This window comes from Octopus sinensis, linkage group LG11 (genome assembly GCF_006345805.1).
Source record: "Octopus sinensis linkage group LG11, ASM634580v1, whole genome shotgun sequence".
In the NCBI taxonomy this organism is placed as follows: domain Eukaryota; kingdom Metazoa; phylum Mollusca; class Cephalopoda; order Octopoda; family Octopodidae; genus Octopus; species Octopus sinensis.
In genome coordinates this window covers 24,888,213-24,905,929 of record NC_043007.1, presented here as the reverse complement: position 1 = coordinate 24,905,929, position 17,717 = coordinate 24,888,213, and the positions used below count along the sequence as shown (strand labels likewise).

At 38.9% G+C, this 17,717-nt stretch overlaps 1 protein-coding gene across 2 annotated transcripts in view; it reads left to right on the top strand.

Moving 5' to 3' along the window:
• LOC115217286 (dynein heavy chain 12, axonemal-like) overlaps nt 1-17,717 on the top strand; it is a 432,620-nt gene that overhangs the window by 159,592 nt on the left and 255,311 nt on the right. For both annotated transcript variants that reach the window (XM_029786929.2, XM_036507253.1), the window contains 7 exons: nt 1,752-1,897; nt 5,855-5,993; nt 7,484-7,650; nt 8,445-8,637; nt 11,310-11,515; nt 12,406-12,480; nt 14,900-14,978. In XM_029786929.2, the coding sequence (XP_029642789.1) occupies nt 1,752-1,897; nt 5,855-5,993; nt 7,484-7,650; nt 8,445-8,637; nt 11,310-11,515; nt 12,406-12,480; nt 14,900-14,978 (1,005 nt within the window). The remainder of the gene's footprint in view (nt 1-1,751; nt 1,898-5,854; nt 5,994-7,483; nt 7,651-8,444; nt 8,638-11,309; nt 11,516-12,405; nt 12,481-14,899; nt 14,979-17,717) is intronic.

Below are 17,717 nucleotides of genomic sequence, written 5' to 3'. Positions count from 1 at the left end.
AACAGAATCAGAATGTGGCAGTCCTATAAAGGACAATGTTACTGTTGTTTAAGCCCCAGGAAAACATCTTTCCCCTGTTGGCTATCGGCACACAGTTTGTGTCCGGATAGTGTATGTAAGGGAGGTCATTGCTCACATTTCCAGCCTTACATGATACTCACAGACCATGGTTTCTGGGTTGTTGCCCGTCCTCAGTGTGAGATAATCTCTTAATATATTCTCAATTCCAAAGCAGTGTTGTATAGCTTTGATAAGGATAGGATTATGTAAAATTTCTCTTTTTTTCTCATCTTAGTTGATCAAATAAAATATGAGATCATTTAAAATGCATGATAACTGCTTTGCAGAGGTTTGGAATTTGCCAATCTACCCAAAACATGCATAAGCTGATTAAAGAATGCATAATTCTTCATTCTTCGGGGGATTTTCTACTGTATTCTGACTTTATAATAAATTTATTTGTTGCTTGAATTTCCGATTGACAAATTGAGTATGCAGCGAAAGTAATTTAATGGCGTTTGTGGATTATATTGGTTTTGACTGGACAATTCAATTTAGTTAGCCAAATTTGATTCGTACAGAGTGCTTTCAAAGTAATTCACCTGAATTTTCGATTCCATTTTCCCTTGCATATACTTACATGTATACATCATCATTTAACGTCTGTCTTCCATGCTGGCATGGGTTGGACAGTTTGACAGAAGCCGGCCAGGTAGAAGACTACACCAGGCCACTGTGTCTGTTTTGGCACAGTTTTTATGGCTGGATGCCCTTCCTAACACCAGCCACCCCATAGAGAGGACTGAGTGCTTTTTACACAGCACCAGCACAGGCGAGGTCAGTTTTGACATGGTTGTTACAGCTGGATGCCCTTCCGAATGCCAACCACTTCACAGTGTGGACTAGATGCTTTTTATGTACACACACACACCCAAACACATACAGATACACATACACACATGAAAATGCACGCAACTGAATGAGTGCATTGCAACTTGTAGCAGAAACAGCTGTAAGCTTATGAAGTTCATTACATTTCTTATTCCCTCATCATCTACTTTCTCATTACACCTCTGTACTGGGCTGGTGATTCTTTTTTTTTGAAGCATATGCACTTTTCCAGTCTAGGCACAAGGCCTGAAATTTTGGGGATGGGGCCAGTCGATTAGATTGACCCCAGTACGCAACTGGTACTTAATTTATCGACCCTGAAAGGATGAAAGAGAAAGTTGACTTTGGTGGAATTTGAACTCAGAACATAAAGACATACCACTAAGAATTTCGCCCAGCATGCTAACGTTTCTGCCAGCTCGCCGCCTTGAAGCATAGATATATATATTGAGTTCTAACATCAGATTATTAGTATCTTCGTTCGACTAAAGGTGGTGCTCCAGCATGGCCACAGTCATATGACTGAAGTAAGTAAAAAAAAAGAAGAAAAATATATGTATATATCTATACGTACATACATATATATGTATATGTATGTATATATATATATATATATATCTATATATATATGCATATATGCATATATATGTATGTATATATATATATATAATGTTGATCCAATCACTTGCCAAACAAGTGCAATCTGAAAATTAGTTATTAATAACAGTCTTTTACTTCCAGCTTGTACTTAGATCTCGGCTTTGTTGCGTTTGAAGAAATTAAATGACTCAATGACTCCTAGTTTTCTCGTTACTATTACGCTTTGATGTCTTTTCCTCTTTTTCCCCTTCTTTTTGTAGTTCAAACTGCGCGGTCAGTGGAAGCCATGGACCGAGTTCATTAAAGGTTTTGAATCAACAGAAAAAGACATCAGAAATATCTTAGTTCCGACGGTCGATACAGTTCGTTACACATATCTTTTGAATCTTTCTATAGAGCAAAACATGTTAGTATATCATCTAATATCTAAAGATTTCTTAGAATCAAAACAAATTTTTCATTTCCAGAAATAAATATTCTATTTTGTATTTGGTTTGCGTTTTAGAACAAATTTTGTTGCATTTTGGGTGGGTCGTTTGGTCACTAATAGACACAAGCACTGGTTTTATTCTGCTTCTTTGATTATTATTATTATTATTATTGTTGTTGCTGTTGTTGTTGTTGTTATCCAATTCATTAACATTCAGCCAGTTAACTTACTAATTGCTTGATTAATTGTTGGCATTAAGAACGTATAATGTACTATATAAATATATATATATATATATATTATATATATATATACACATGTATATATGCATATATATATACATACATACATACATACATACATACATCATACATACATACAACATACATACATACATACATACATACATACATACATATATGTATGTATGTATGTATATATATGTATATATATATATATATATATATATATATATATATATATATATATATATATATATATATATATCCTTAAAATCCTTTATCTCAGGAAAGAGACTCCAAAGTCTTACTCCAGTAGGTTTTGAAATCAGAACAGTAAGATATATCAATAAAAAAGTACCTGTGAAGGCACTTTGCACATTAATCTACCTCCACCATCTTCTGACAACTCACTCTCCTTGGAGATATAGATATTTAAATAATTTGAGAAATTCACAGCTTTGTGATTAATGATTCTTTATTTCCTTGATGACAAATGAATCTTTCTCCATCTCCCCACACCCACTGCCTCCTCGGTTTCTTCTTCACTACTTACTCAGCAACCTTAAGGGACATATGTCATAAAAAACAAAACAAAAGTGAAACAGAGATTTAAATCCTCCTACCCACCCACCTCACATTTTTTTTCCTCCTTATTTTCATTGTGATATGTACTGGAAATTGACAGAAATCTCAGTGTCTGTTGATTTAACTGAAAGCATCCGAAGCACATTTACATTATTTGTCATAATAACAAATAAGTTCCATGCCCTCACAGAAGATTTATGCTATTCTTTAAGTCTTCGAGAAAAACATCTGTGAATATAATTCTATAAGTGTTCAACAGACCCAACACAGAATAGAAATTTAAACAATTCCGTTTACAGATTGCAGCAGTAGATTCTAAGTGTTTGGTATAATTCTGTCTTTGTGTTACTGAAATTCTCTGGAAGAGATTAACTCTATAAAGACAATGGAATTGATTTACCGGTCTGCTATTTTGGAATTAGACAGTAGAGTAGATCTCTTCATCATCATCATCATCATCATCATCATCGTTTAGTGTCCGTTTTCCGTGCTAGCACAGATTGGATGGTTCGACCGGGGTCTGGGAAGCCAGAAGGCTACACCAGGCTCCAGTCTGATCTGGCAGTGTTTCTACAGCTGGATGCTCTTCCTAACGCCAACCACTCTGTGAGTGTAGTGGGTGGTTTTTACGTGACTCCGGCACAGGTGCCAGGGGAGGCAGGCAGCGGCCACGATCGGTTGGTGCTTTTTATGTGCCACCGGCACAGAAGCCAGTCAAGGTGGCGCTGGCATTGGATCAAGAATAAATATATATGGCTGTGTGATTAAAATTGTAGAGGTGAGTGGCTTAGTGGTTAGGTTGTTAGATAGTGGTTTCGATTCCTGGACTGGGTGATGCATTGTGTCCTTGAGCAAAACACTTCATTTCATATTACTCCAGTCCACTCAGCTGGTAAAAATGAGTAATCCTGCAACAGACCAGTGTCTTATCAAGGTGGGGAATGTATATGCCACAGAAACTAGGAAACTGGCCCTTATGAGTTGGTATGACTCAAACTGGGAAGGTGTTATTTCAAACTGCATAAGCAGTGTCATTAAACTTGGGTCACAGGTTTAATTCACAACTACTGTATGGCACTTTGTTTGAAAGAAAATGGGCCAGCCATATAATCACCCCTTCAGTAAAACACCTACTTTTTTATCCTTCAATATTATATCCCACTATAAGGTGGCAAGCTGGCAGAAATGTTAGCACACTGGGCGAAATGCTTAACAGTATTTCATCTGCCACTATGTTCTGAGTTCAAATTCCGCTGAGGTTGACTTTGCCTTTCATCCTTTCGGGGTTGATTAAATAAGTACCAGTTATGCACTGGGGTCGATATAATCGACTTAATCCATTTGTCTGCCCTTGTTTGTCTCTTCTGTGTGTAGCACCTTGTGGGCAGCAAAGAAATAAGAAATGTTAGCTTAGAGGGAAAACTGCTTAGTGTAATTTTGTCTGTCTTTAGATTCTGAGTTCAAATTCCGCTGAGGCCAACTTTACCTTTCATCCTTTCAAGATCGATAAAATAAGTACCAGTAAGCACTGGGGTCTGTATTATCAATTTAACCCCTCCCCAGAAATTGCTGGCCTTGTGCCAATATTTGAAACCAATATTACATCTCACTTGAAGGCAGTGAGATGCCAGAATTATTAGCACAGTGGACAAAATGCTTAACGGCAGCCTGTTCATCTTTACGTTCTGAGTTCAAATTCTGCCGTGGTCGACTTTGCCTTTCATCCTTTTGGGGTCAATAAGATAAGTAGCAGTTGCATATTGGAGTCAATGAAACCGACTTGATCCCTTCCTTGAAATGACTGGCCTTGTGCCAAAATTTGAAACCAATAGTATACCCCACTCAGCTGAACCCTGAACCATGTGGTTGGGAAGCAAGCTTCTTACCACACAGCCACACCTATATATGTCTCTCTTTTTACTCGTGTCAGTCATTTGACTGCGGCCATGCTGGAGCACTGCCTCTAGTCGAGCAAATCGACCCCGGGACTTATTCTTTGTAAGCCCAGTACTTATTCTATCGGTCTCTTTTGCCGAACCGCTAAGTGACGTGGACGTAAACACACCAGCATCGGTTGTCAAGCAACGCTAGGGGGACAAACACAGACACACAAACACACACCCACATACATATATATATATATATATATACATATATACGACAGGCTTCTTTCAGTTTCCGTCTACCAAATCCACTCACAAGGCATTGGTCGGCCCGGGGCTATAGCAGAAGACACTTGCCCAAGATGCCACGCAGTGGGACTGAACCCGGAACCATGTGGTTGGTTAGCAAGCTACTTACCACACAGCCACTCCTGCGCCTATGCATGTATATATATATATATATATATATGAAAAGGATGTGTTATAACACTATTCCACGTATACAAAAACATCCATACCAACAATCCAATATATCTCCATCATCAGCTGCCCCTCGGATATCATTATGGTTTCGACACCTGCCAGGGCAGTACCATTCAATCCAGCGGTGTCAACAGCACTAAATAAGTGTTGTTTGGGAACAAACATACCCAAAAAAACACAACTTTCAAACATATTTACCCTATGTACAACAGTATCCAATCTAAATATAGACAGGATTAAACACTAACTTTAAAATTAAACTACAACAAGTATATACATCATCATCATCATCATCATCGTTTAACGTCCGTTCTCCATGCTAGCATGGGTTGGACGGTTCGACCGGGGATCTGGGAAGCCAGAAGGCTGCACCAGGCTCCGGTCTTATCTGGCAATGTTTCTACAGCTGGATGCCCTTCCTAACGCCAACCACTCCGTATATATATCTATATATGTGTGTGTGTGTGTGTATGTATATATATGTAACAAATTTCCAAATGCACTGACAAGGTGCTGGTCTGTCTAGACTGTAATGGAAGACACTTTCACAAGTTACCACACACTAGCAGGACTGAACCTGAAGCCACTTGGCTGATGCCTATGCCTTTTGTAAGTGTAAATATTTAAACAATGTCTTTTATCCTAAAAGATGACCTTAATATTTGAATAAGTTATAACCTTACTGATATTTTTTGGTTTTGATATTTTTTTCTTCGTTTTAACTTGTCTTTTTCTTCCAGGCCGATGTTATTTGTTGGCCCTACAGGGACAGGGAAGAGCTGTTATGTCCAAGATAAACTGATGAAAGGAATTTCAAAAGAAAAGTACATTCCGACTTTTCTGAACTTCTCTGCTCAAACTTCTGCCAATCAAGTTCAGGTGAGACTGAGAAAGAATTATTAAATTTCTTGTTTTTTTAATCAATTGAAATTTCATCATCATTGTGATGGTGATGGTGAAGACGACTCTATGCATGGTGAACAGTGAGAAACAGAACAAAGACATACTCTCGTTTTACTCTTTTAGTTGTTTCAGTCATTTGACTGCGGCCATGCTGGAGCACCGCCTTTAGTCGAGCAAATCAACCCCGGGACTTTATTCTTTGTAAGCCCAGTACTTATTCTATCGGTCTCTTTTGCCGAACCGCTAAGTGACGGGGACGTAAACACACCAGCATCGGTTGTCAAGCAATGCTAGGGGGACAAACATGGACACACAAACACACACACACACACATATATATATATACATATACACGACAGGCTTCTTTCAGTTTCCGTCTACCAAATCCACTCACAAGGCATTGGTCGGCCCGGGGCTATAGCAGAAGACACTTGCCCAAGATGCCACGCAGTGGGACTGAACCCGGAACCATGTGGTTGGTTAGCAAGCTACTCACCACACAGCCACTCCTATTTATTTTTTTCTTAATATTTTCTGTAATCGACAAGCCCCTCCCCACAAAATTCCAGGCCTTGTGCCTATAATAGAAAAGATCATCATCATCATCATCATCATCGCCACCATCACCACCATTATCGTCATTATTATGTTCGACTTTTGCCTTGTATTTGTCAAATTGACTCCAAGTCTCACCCAGGGACCTCAAGAGACAATAAGTTAGAAGTTCATGTTGGTGTTATGCCTAGGATGCCATATTTTTCGTTTTACATATAGAATGTTCTCGTAAACATTCTAGAGAATATTTAAGAAAACATAAGAAAGTTATAAGTTTGTTTTAAAATTTGAGATTACATAGACAGTATTTTACTCGGATATGGGAAGTTCTTTTGAATTTCCACCATTTTGGGGTTTCCTGGTATCTGAGCTAGGTAAGAATCAGCCCACTTTGCTATTATTCATCATCATCATCATCATCATCGTTTAACGTCCGTTTTCCGTGCTAGCACGGGTTGGACGGTTCAACCGGGGTCTGGGGAGCCAGGGGCTGCCCCAGGCTCCAGTCTGATCTGGCAGTGTTTCTACAGCTGGATGCCTTTCCTAACGCCAACCACTCCGCGAGTGTAGTGGTTGCTTTTTACGTGCCACCTGCACAGGTGCCAGAGGGGTCTGGCATCGGCCATGATCGGTGGTGCTTTTTTTATGTGCTACCGGCACAGAAGCCAGTCAAGGTGGTGCTGGCATTGGCCACGTTCGGATGGTGCCTTTTTTATGTGCTACCGGCACAGAAGCCAGTGGAGGCTGCACTGGCAACGGCCACGTTCAGATGGTGCTTTTTATGTGTCACCGGCACAGGTATCACAACTACTGTTTCCATTGATATTTGGTTCGATGTTCATATTATTATTATCATCATTATTATTATAATTGTTATTAATATTATTGTTACTGTTATTATTATCCAACAGACCATTATCATGACAAGTCTTGTGAAGAGAAGGAGAGGGGTGTTTGGCCCTCTAATTGGTAAAACAGCCATATTTTTTGTTGACGATATGAACATGCCCGCTAAAGAAGTGTATGGAGCTCAACCCCCTATTGAACTACTGCGACAGTTTTTTGACCATGGACACTGGTAAGATTGAAACCCTCATAGAAGGAGTAATGACATTTATGTGTTTTTCAATATCTCTTTATTTTTTTGATGATTTTTTTTTTTTTGTTTGAAATTTTTTCTCTTTTACTTGTTTCAGTCATTTGACTGTAGCCATGCTGGATCACTGCCTTAAAGGCTTTTAGTCGAAGAAATCGACCCCAGGCCTTATTCTTTGTTAGCTTAGTACTTATTCTATCGGTGTCTTTTGCCAAACTGCTAAGTTATGCGGGCATAAACATACTGACATCGGTTGACAAGCGATAGTGGTGAGGACAAACACACATAGAGACACACACACATAAATGTATACATTATATATATATATATATATATATATGATGATCTTCTTTTGGTTTCCATCTACCAAATCCACTGGAAAGGCTTTGGTCGGCCTGAGGCTATAGTAGAAGACTCTTGCCCAAGGTGCCACACAGTGGGACTGATCCCAGAACCATGTGATTGGGATGCAAGGCTTCTTACCACAAAACCATGCATTTGAAATCTATTTTCCATTGCATTTTAATTTCATTTGGTTTACTCATTTGTTTATTCATTTATTTTACTTTCTGTGAAAGTTCTAGTATGGCCAGGTAACCAGGGTGGCGGTAAGAGTTTGATTAGTGGGGAGTAGAGGCAGTGTGGTCAACAGGTCTAGAATGATCACAAGTTCTGATTGTGTCATTGGTCAGTGCAAAATTTGGCCCGTCATCATGGTGAGTGCCAAATAGTATCAGTGGTGAATGTGATATAGAGCCTACTTTAATTTCTTACAGGTATGACTTGAAAGATACTACTCAACTTATCCTAAAAGATATCCAGTTTCTCGCTGCCATGGGTCCTCCAGGTGGTGCTCGCTGTGATGTTACCCCAAGGTTTCTACGTCATTTCAACATTGTCGCAATGAATCCATTCAGTGAGGATTCGATGGTGAGAATATTTTCATCACTGATGTCCATATACCTCCGAGTAAGTTAACGCCTCATTTTGCCTCTTCTCTCTTCTTTACCTTCTTTATTTTTTGATTTTTGACCACAAAAAAAAAAAAAATCAGCCTTCACAAATTCTGTCTGACCCATGCAAGCATGGCAATATAAATGCTGAAATGATAGCAACAGCAATGATAATAATGATTTATGTCAGCCTTGTAACAGCTTTCTGATCTTAAACCATTTTGGAAATTGTATATTCCAATTAAAAAAATTTATATCTAGCACATATAACATACTCTCTCAAAGATCCAAACAACCTAAGGAAAAAAATATTTCACAGGGCAGCAACAGTGAACAGAGACATTAATGTGAAACAGAAACATATTTAACACATCCAGGGACTCCCCACATCAGTTGCCTATTATATAACATTATGGTTTCAACAGCTGAAAGTAGGATCACTACTTTTGAATGCATCAAACAACCTTAAAAAATAAAGTCTAATGCTGTTTAGGAATATACAAACAAAATACTTGTACTCAGGCTACAGATCACAAGCATGGATTTTAAATGCCATATATAATATGAAATAAAACTTATTGAATGATGATTTACTTCTAAATCCTCTGAGGAGCAGCCAGCAAACTGTGAAAACAGCCTTTCAGGAGATTCTCTAACTCTTCTTCCTTCACATCTGCAGCATTGAAAGAATGTGTTTACATTCTTATTTGACCCACAGTGAGGCTTTTTAATGCTTAAACATATATAATTTCTTACTTTGTGTGTGTGTGTGTGTGTGTGTATGTGTATACAGAGAGAGAGAGAGAGAGAGAGAGAGAGACGGAGAAAGTGATATAAACAGTCAAAGTGAGAAATATATAGATATGTAATGTAATTCATACTGTATGTGTTATGGTATGGAAATGTCACAACAGTGATATTTGGTTGATATCTATTTACTGAAGCAGCATTAATTATAGTAGTGAATGATGTGTGTGTGTGTGTGTATATGTGTGTGTGTGTGTGTGTGTGTGTATGTATATAATTTTATATCTATTTTTACCATATCAACTGGCTCCTTCCACTTGGATTGCTTGACACTTCATCGCTCAACTGTCATCCTTCATTCGCATCACATGCCCATGTCTCAGTGCAGTCTTCCATCTTTCATGCTGCTTCTTCTTCCCCATCACCTGTGTGTCATTGTCAAGCACATCCAGCGATCCATACACATCGCATATTTTTGAGCTTTCACACATGTTCACTTAATTCAGTGCCCTTGCAAAGCCACTCTTTGTACACAAGCATCGTACAATTTTCCCATCACTTGGAAAGGCACACTAGCTGTTGCCCACGAAAGCAATGTCTTCCTGGGTAGTAACAAAAGTGATTTTGATGGAAGAGCTACAATTAAGGAGATGAGGAGAGTATCTAGAGGCGGGTAGGAGCACAGTTTTGTTGAGGTGGGTAGATATTCTTGGGAACTGCTCACTACTGGCCATCCTGGTTCTTTGTCATCATGGCTCCCTCTTTTACATTTCACACCAATTCTTCAGATGAGCATTGTGATTTTTATGGTTTTTATCCCCAGAACATTGTTACTCTGGCTTCATGACACTCACATATACTGACGAATATATCATCTTGCAGAAACTGATAACTTCTAAAATCAAAGAATTCATTTCTTATTGGAGATCTGTGCTATATGTATGTATGTATGTATGTATGTATGCATGGTTGGATGGATGGACAGAGGGTCAGGTGGATGATGATGATATCATCATCATCATCATCATCATCATCATCATCTTCATTTGGCATCTGCTTCCCATGCTGGCATGGGTCAGGTTGTTTGACTGAAACTGGTAAGCTGGAGAGCTGCACCAGATTCCAAATTGATTTTGCATGGGTTTTAAGCTTGGATGCCCTTCCTGATGCCAACCACTCCAAGAGTGTAAATGGGTGCTTTTTACATCCCCGCATTAATGTAAAATGCAAAATATCCTACAAAATGAAACAGAACTTAAGCTACATCCTCAGTCTTTGTTAAAAGTTACAAAACAATCTATTGTGACGTTAGAATTTTCTTAGAGGCCCTAAGCACTTAAAAGATTTTGGTGCCCTTATAAAAAGATTATGTAATTCAAAATATAAACAATAACTAACCATGAAATTAATTTTTATTTTTCAAAACGAAACAAAACAGTCAGAGGGAAAATAATGTTTATTTTTGGATTCTTCCAATTTATTTATATTTGAAAAGTTTCCTCCTACTTTTTTGAATTGCAAAGTCTTTGATCAGATTCTCAAAATTAATCTTGGGTAACACATCTGCATCTATACTTAGTAGAGATAAAGGCATCCCGAATATTATTTTAGCAAGTGTAAAGTGATTTCTTTTGTGCCATAAACCATTTACCATCTCTGTTGTTCCCTCTCCTTCCCTTGATGCCCTAAGCATGTGCTTATTTTGCTTAATGGTTAAGACACACATGCACACACTTCTATTTACAATAAACTTCTTTCAGTTTTTGTTTATCAAATCCACTCACAAGGCTTTGGTTGGCCTGAGACCATAGTAGAAGGCACTTGCTCAAGGTGCCATGCAGTGGGATTGAACCTGGAACCATATAGCTGGGAAGCAAACTCCTTACCACACGGTCACACCTGCATCCGGTTCATTAACCTTTTTTTTTTCCTTCACTACAGGCAGAAGAATTTGGCACTGAATATCTTGGAACTGGAAACATGGCTGTCAGTGCGACCATGGAGGTTTATAAGAATGCTATGATTCATTTGTTACCAACTCCAGCTAAGTCACACTATGTCTTCAACCTGCGGGATTTCTCTAGAGTCATATATGGAGTGTGCCTCATCAAGAAGGCAGAACTTGAAAACAAGAAAATGTTTATCAGGTATATTGATTCCTAAGACTGGTTTCTATCTGTTTGTGTTGTTCTGGCTATCATTCTTTACTCTCTGGTTCACCAGATCTATTATTAAATACATTCCTCTCTCTTTGTCCCCCCCCTCTCTCTCTGGCCAAGTAACCATGTACCTCCTCTATAGCAAGATACTTGTTTCTGCCTCTGTCTCTGTCATCTGATATCTCTTTCAATACCCACTCTGCTCTCAAAAATTCCACATCTTGTAAGTTAACTGGTGACAGTGTTGGTGCCATGTAAAAAGCATCCATTGCACATTGTGAAGTGGTTGGCCTTTGGAAGGGCATCTAACCGTAAAAACCATACCAAAACTGACCTCTCCTGTGCTAGTATCTCATAAAATGCACTCGGTCCACTCTACAGGGTGGTTGATGTTAGGAAGAGCATCTAGCCGTAAAAACCCTGCCGAAACAGACATAGTAACCTGGTGTAGTCCAGCATGGAAGGCAGACATTAAATGTTGTTGTTGTTGTTATGAAGCAGAGCTTTTAACCACATGATCATTTTTGCCTAGGGCTCAGACTTAGAATATAAGGAACCAGCACAAATACTGCAAGATATATCATCTGACATTCATTCTTACTGTTCCAATAATCCATCATCCCAGATTGGTGCTTCTTTTATTAATCCTGAAAAGATAAAGAGCAAAATTAACTTCAGTGGGATTTGATCTGAGAGCACAGAGACTCAGGACAAATACACTACTTGGTATTTCTACCTGATGTTCTAATGACTCTGCCAATTTGCTGAATGCTTAAATCTTATCAAAACAGGTAAGGGCAACAACTCTGAATCTTCAATTTGAAATTAACATATTTAAAACTTAAATTTAATATTTTTTATTTTCTTTTGTTTTCTAGATTGTGGGTACATGAAATAATGCGAGTGTTTTACGACAGATTAATTGATGACAGTGATCGAGAATGGCTTTTCAAGTAAGTACACTAATAAGATTAAAGCAATAGCACATGGAGTGTCGTTCTGCAGAAGGAAAGGTGAAGCACTGGCATGGATGTGTGGTTGAGAAGTTTGCTTTTCAACCACATGATTTTGGGTTCAGTCCTACTGCACAGCACCTCAGGCGAGGTGTTTTCTATTATAGCCCCAGATCAGCCAATGCCTTGCCTTGTGAGTGAATTTGGTCAGGAGAAACTGTGTCGAAGCCTGTAGTATATATGTGTGTCTTTGTGTCTGTGTTTGTCTCCCCTTGCCATTTGACAGCCAGTGTTTGTTTGCTTATGTCTCCTTAACGTAGTGGTTTGGCAAAAGAGACTGATAGAATAGATATCAAATTTAAAAAAATAAATACTGGGTCAATTCGTTTGACTAAGACCTTTCAAGGGTGCGCCCTGGCGTGGTCACAGTTCAATAAGGGAAACAAGTAAAAATAAATAAAAAGTGTTGTGGCTACTCAGATGATAGGGTAACAAACTATACCAGTATTGGTACAAAGTCAGTATTTTGTGATCTGGCAAAGAAGTGTGTTGTGTCTATAGCAAAGATAATTAGCTATCAATGACCTAGTCCAGCTAGCATTTAAGTAGGTAGATACTGCAGTAAAGTATATCTTCCCTGAACTACGTCCATGACCAACACACCTATTTGCTAACAGTGCAGCCTACCTAGCTGATATAGGTATGACTATATTTTATATAGTTCACTGTATTGAATTTATGACCCAGGCACTGAACCCTAAATAGGCTGGTCTATCTAGCTGTATAGGTATCATTTGCTTTTGTGTATCTATGAACAAAACACTTAACTGCCAACAGTTGAATTCATCTAGCTGTAACTAGGTAACATAATATAGTACAGTCATTGGACTGTGTCCATATCCTAGAGACTTAAGTGTCAACAGCCCAGTCTACCTAGCTGTGAGTAGGTACCGCAATGTGATATAGTTATTATACTGTGCTCATGATCAAAATAATTAACTGTCAATAGTTCAGCCTACCTAACTGTAAGTAGGTACCACTATGTGGTATAGTCACTGTACTGTGCCGATGATCAAAATAATAACTATCAATAGTTCAGTCTACAAAACTGTAAATAGGTACTACAATGTGGTAGGTACACAATAGTTATTGTGTTGTGTCCCTGTTGAAGAGAATCGAATGTAAACAGCTCAGTCTATCTAGCTGTAAGGAGATATCACATTGTAGTATAGTTTATTGTTCTTTGTCTGTGACCAAGACACTTCACTGTAACCAATCCAGTCGATTTAGTTGTAAGTTGCTATCATAATGTTCACCATACTGTATCTGTTTAACTGTCTAAATCTCGGTCTATCTAGCTGTAAATTGGTACCATAGAACTGTAAGCCCTGTACTTATTCTATTGAGGTCTTTTGCTGAACCGCTAAGTTACAGTGACATAAACACACAAACATCAGTTGTTAAGCAATGGTGGGGGGAAAAACACAGACACAAATACACAAATATATATATATATCCAACCCATGCTAGCATGGAGAACGGACGTTAAACGATGATGATGATGATGATGATGATATATATGATAGGCTTCTTTCAGTTTATGTCTACCAAATCCACTCACAAGTCTTTGTTTGCCCCGGGGTTATAGTAGAAGATATTTACCCAAGGTGCCATACAGTGGGACCATGTGGTTGGGAAGCAAGCTTCTTACCACATAGCCACACCTGTGCCTATACATGTATGTGTGTGTGTGTGTGTGTTTGTCTACCACCACTGCTTTATAACCTGTGTTAGTGTGTTTCTAACCCCGTAACTTAGCAATTTGGCAAAAGAGACTGATAGAGTAAGTACCAGGCTTAAAAGAAAGTTTTTTTAAATAAGTACTGGGATCAATACATTCAACTAAAATTTCAAGGTGGTGCCCCAGCATGGCTGCAGTCAAATGACTGGAACAAGTAAAAGGAGATTAATAGTCTTTAATGTGTTTTGGAATGACAAATATGCTTCTTCCACACTGTATTATTTGTTGTTATTCTTGGTGTTTAACCGTTAGCCAGCCCAATTCATATTGATCTATGATCAAAGACACTCCACAAATGATCATCCCATCTTTCACTCAGACTACATTATCCTACGTCTTTCTAATTTTGTAAGACAAAAGACAAAATTAGATGGAGATTTCACTGCTATTTCTAGTGGGGTTATGCAGCCACATAGGGGCTTACTTGCTGATTTAGTGTTGCTGTTCGTCTCTGTTTGTGATGACAATTGATGTCAGCTAATTATTAATGTCTAATTGATTTATCAGTTCAACAAATCAGAAACCAAGAACTGTAGGTGTCCAGTAGGCAACTTGCTGTGATGCTGATTGACTTTCCGGCTTAATGGCTTTAACTATTTTTTTTTCCCTCCATTTTAGAATGTGCCAGAGATTAGTCAAAGAGACATTCAAGGAAAATTTTGATTTGGTATTTAATCACCTTACTACAGAAGACAAGGTAAAAACAAAAATGGTTATAGATCACTCTCATACATTACTATCATCATTATGAAAGTCGTTGTCGTCATCGTCGTCATCATCATCATCATCATCGTCATTGTTATCATCATCACCAATGTCATTCTTATCATCATCATCATCATCATTATCATCGTTATTATCGTCATCATCATCATTGTCATCACCATCATCATCATTGTCGTCATTGTTATCATCATCATCATCCTTGTCATCATCATCCTTGTCATCATCATCATTATCATTGTTATTATCATCATCATCATCATCATCGTCATTGTTATCATCATCACCAATGTCATTCTTAGCATCATCATCATTATCATCGTTATTATCGTCATCATCATCATTGTCATCGCCATCATCATCATTGTCGTCATTGTTATCATCATCATCATTACCAGTGTTGTTCTTGTCATCATCATCATCATCATCCTTGTCATCATCATCATTATCATTGTTATTATCATCATCATCATCATCATTTTTGTCGTCATCAGTACCAACTCCACTTCCACTATCGTCATTTTTTAGAGTTTGTTGTTGTTGTTGTTGCTGCTGCTGTTGTTGTTGTTGTTGTTGCTGCTGCTGTTGTTGTTGCTGCTGCTGTTGTTGTTGTTGTTCTTATTAAGAAGGTGGTGAGCTGGTAGAATCGTTAGCATGCTGGACGAAATGCTTAGCAGCATTTTCCCCATCACTGAGTTCAAATTCCACCGGGATCAACTTTGTCTTTCATCCTTTCAGGGTCGATGAAATAAGTACTAGTGAAACACTGGGGTCAATGTGATTGACTAGTCCCCTCCCCCAATTTTCAGGCCCTCTGCTTAGAAGGATCATCATCATTGTCATCATCATCATCGTGTAGTCTTATTTTTATCACATGCTTTCACTGCGCTACCGAGTGCAGCTCTGTGTTTTGGGTATGTGCTCTGGTTTGTTGTGGTGTTATTTTCACTGTGTGAACTGGAGCAACGTGAAATAAAGTGTCTTGCTCAAGAACACAACACGCAGCTCGGTCTGGGATTCGAGCTCACAACCTCACGATCGTAAGCTGTAGAAATGAGTTGCGACGTCACAGGTGCCAAGCTGTATTGGCCCTTGCCTTTCCCTTGGACAACATCAGTGACGTGGAGAGGGGAAGCCGGTATGCATGGGCGACTGCTGGTCTTCCATAAAAAAAAAACAACCTTGCCCAGACTTGTGCCTCAGAGGGTAACTCTCTAGGTGCAAACCCATGGTCAGTGTCTGACCGAAGGGGGTCACTCACCTATTTTCACTGTATTGAAAGTGTTTTATGTAGGATGTGTGCAGTGCCTAGTAGTGCTTTTTTTTGTATGTTATATATACTTGTAAGTCCTGTTGTTATGTATTTGTCTGAATATTTTTTTATCATACCTAATGCACCTACAACGACAGGAATTGTTTCTGTTTTTGTGCTCCACATTCGAGTTACCTCTATTTACAGGTCTTCGTACTTTGAAAGCTTCTCTGTTTCTTTTAGAGAAACATTCTCCTCCTCCTTCTTCTCCTCCTTCTCTTTCTCCTCCTCCTCTTTCTCCTCCTCCTCTTTCTCCTCCTTCTCTTCCTCCTCCTCCTTCCTGGGTCTGGAGGAAGGAGTAATGTCCAAGGTCTTTACAAGTCCTCCTAGACTGATGTTGTAAATATTTTCCATGAACCATTCTGCTTCAGCACCTGTGCGAAAGATATGAACCGGGAAGAAATTCCTGAGAGCTGATGCTCTAAGAAGGAAGGACTGGCTGTTGAGATTAGTGTGGATTTAAAAAGAAAGAGAGATGAGTAGGACAAGAATGCCTCCCTGAGTAGAAGTTGCATGAGCCTATCTAGTTCCGAAGAGTAGAGATTGTTATGGAAGAGATAGAAAAGCAGATGGTTGAAGTAGTACAACTGTGGGCCAGAGGTTGGAGTGCGTCTGCCGGTGAATTTATGCCACTCTATTTCTTGATGTGATACCTGGATATACATGGTCATCACAAAATATGTAGAATGTTCAACTATGAATATTCAGCTCTAGGCATAGCTGTGGCTGTGTGGCAAGAAATTTGAGAAAGGCGGCAAGCTGGCAGAAACGTTAGCATGCCGGACGAAATGCTTAGCAGTATTTCGTCTTCAGTTATGTTCTGAGTTCAAATTCCGCCGAGGTTGACTTTGCCTTTCATCCTTTAAGGTTTGATAAATTAAGTACCAGTTATGCACTGGGGTCGATGTAATCGACTTAATCCCTTTGTCTGTCCTTGTTTGTCCCTTCTGTGTTTAGCCCCTTGTGGGCAATAAAGAAATAAGAAGTTTGCTTTCCAACCACATGCTCCCAGGTTCAATCTCACTGCGTGGCATCTTGTGTAAGTTGTTTTCTACTATAGCCTCCAGTTGATCAAAGGCTTGTGGATTTGGTAGACAGAAACTAAAAGAAGCCCATCATGTTCTTTTATTTCTTTATTCATTTCAGTCATGCTTGTGTCTTTTTGTCTGTGTTTGTCCCCACTATCACCCTTGAAGACTGGTGATGGTGTGTTTACATCCCTGTAACTTAGCAGTCCGACAAATGAGATGGACAGAATAAGTATCAGGTTTTACAAGGAAAAAAAAATACTGCGGCCGATTCATTCAGCTAAAATCCTTCACGGCAACGCTCCAGCATGGCCACAGTCTGATAACTGAAACCAGTAAAACATAAAAGACATGATGATGCAGCTGTAGCTAG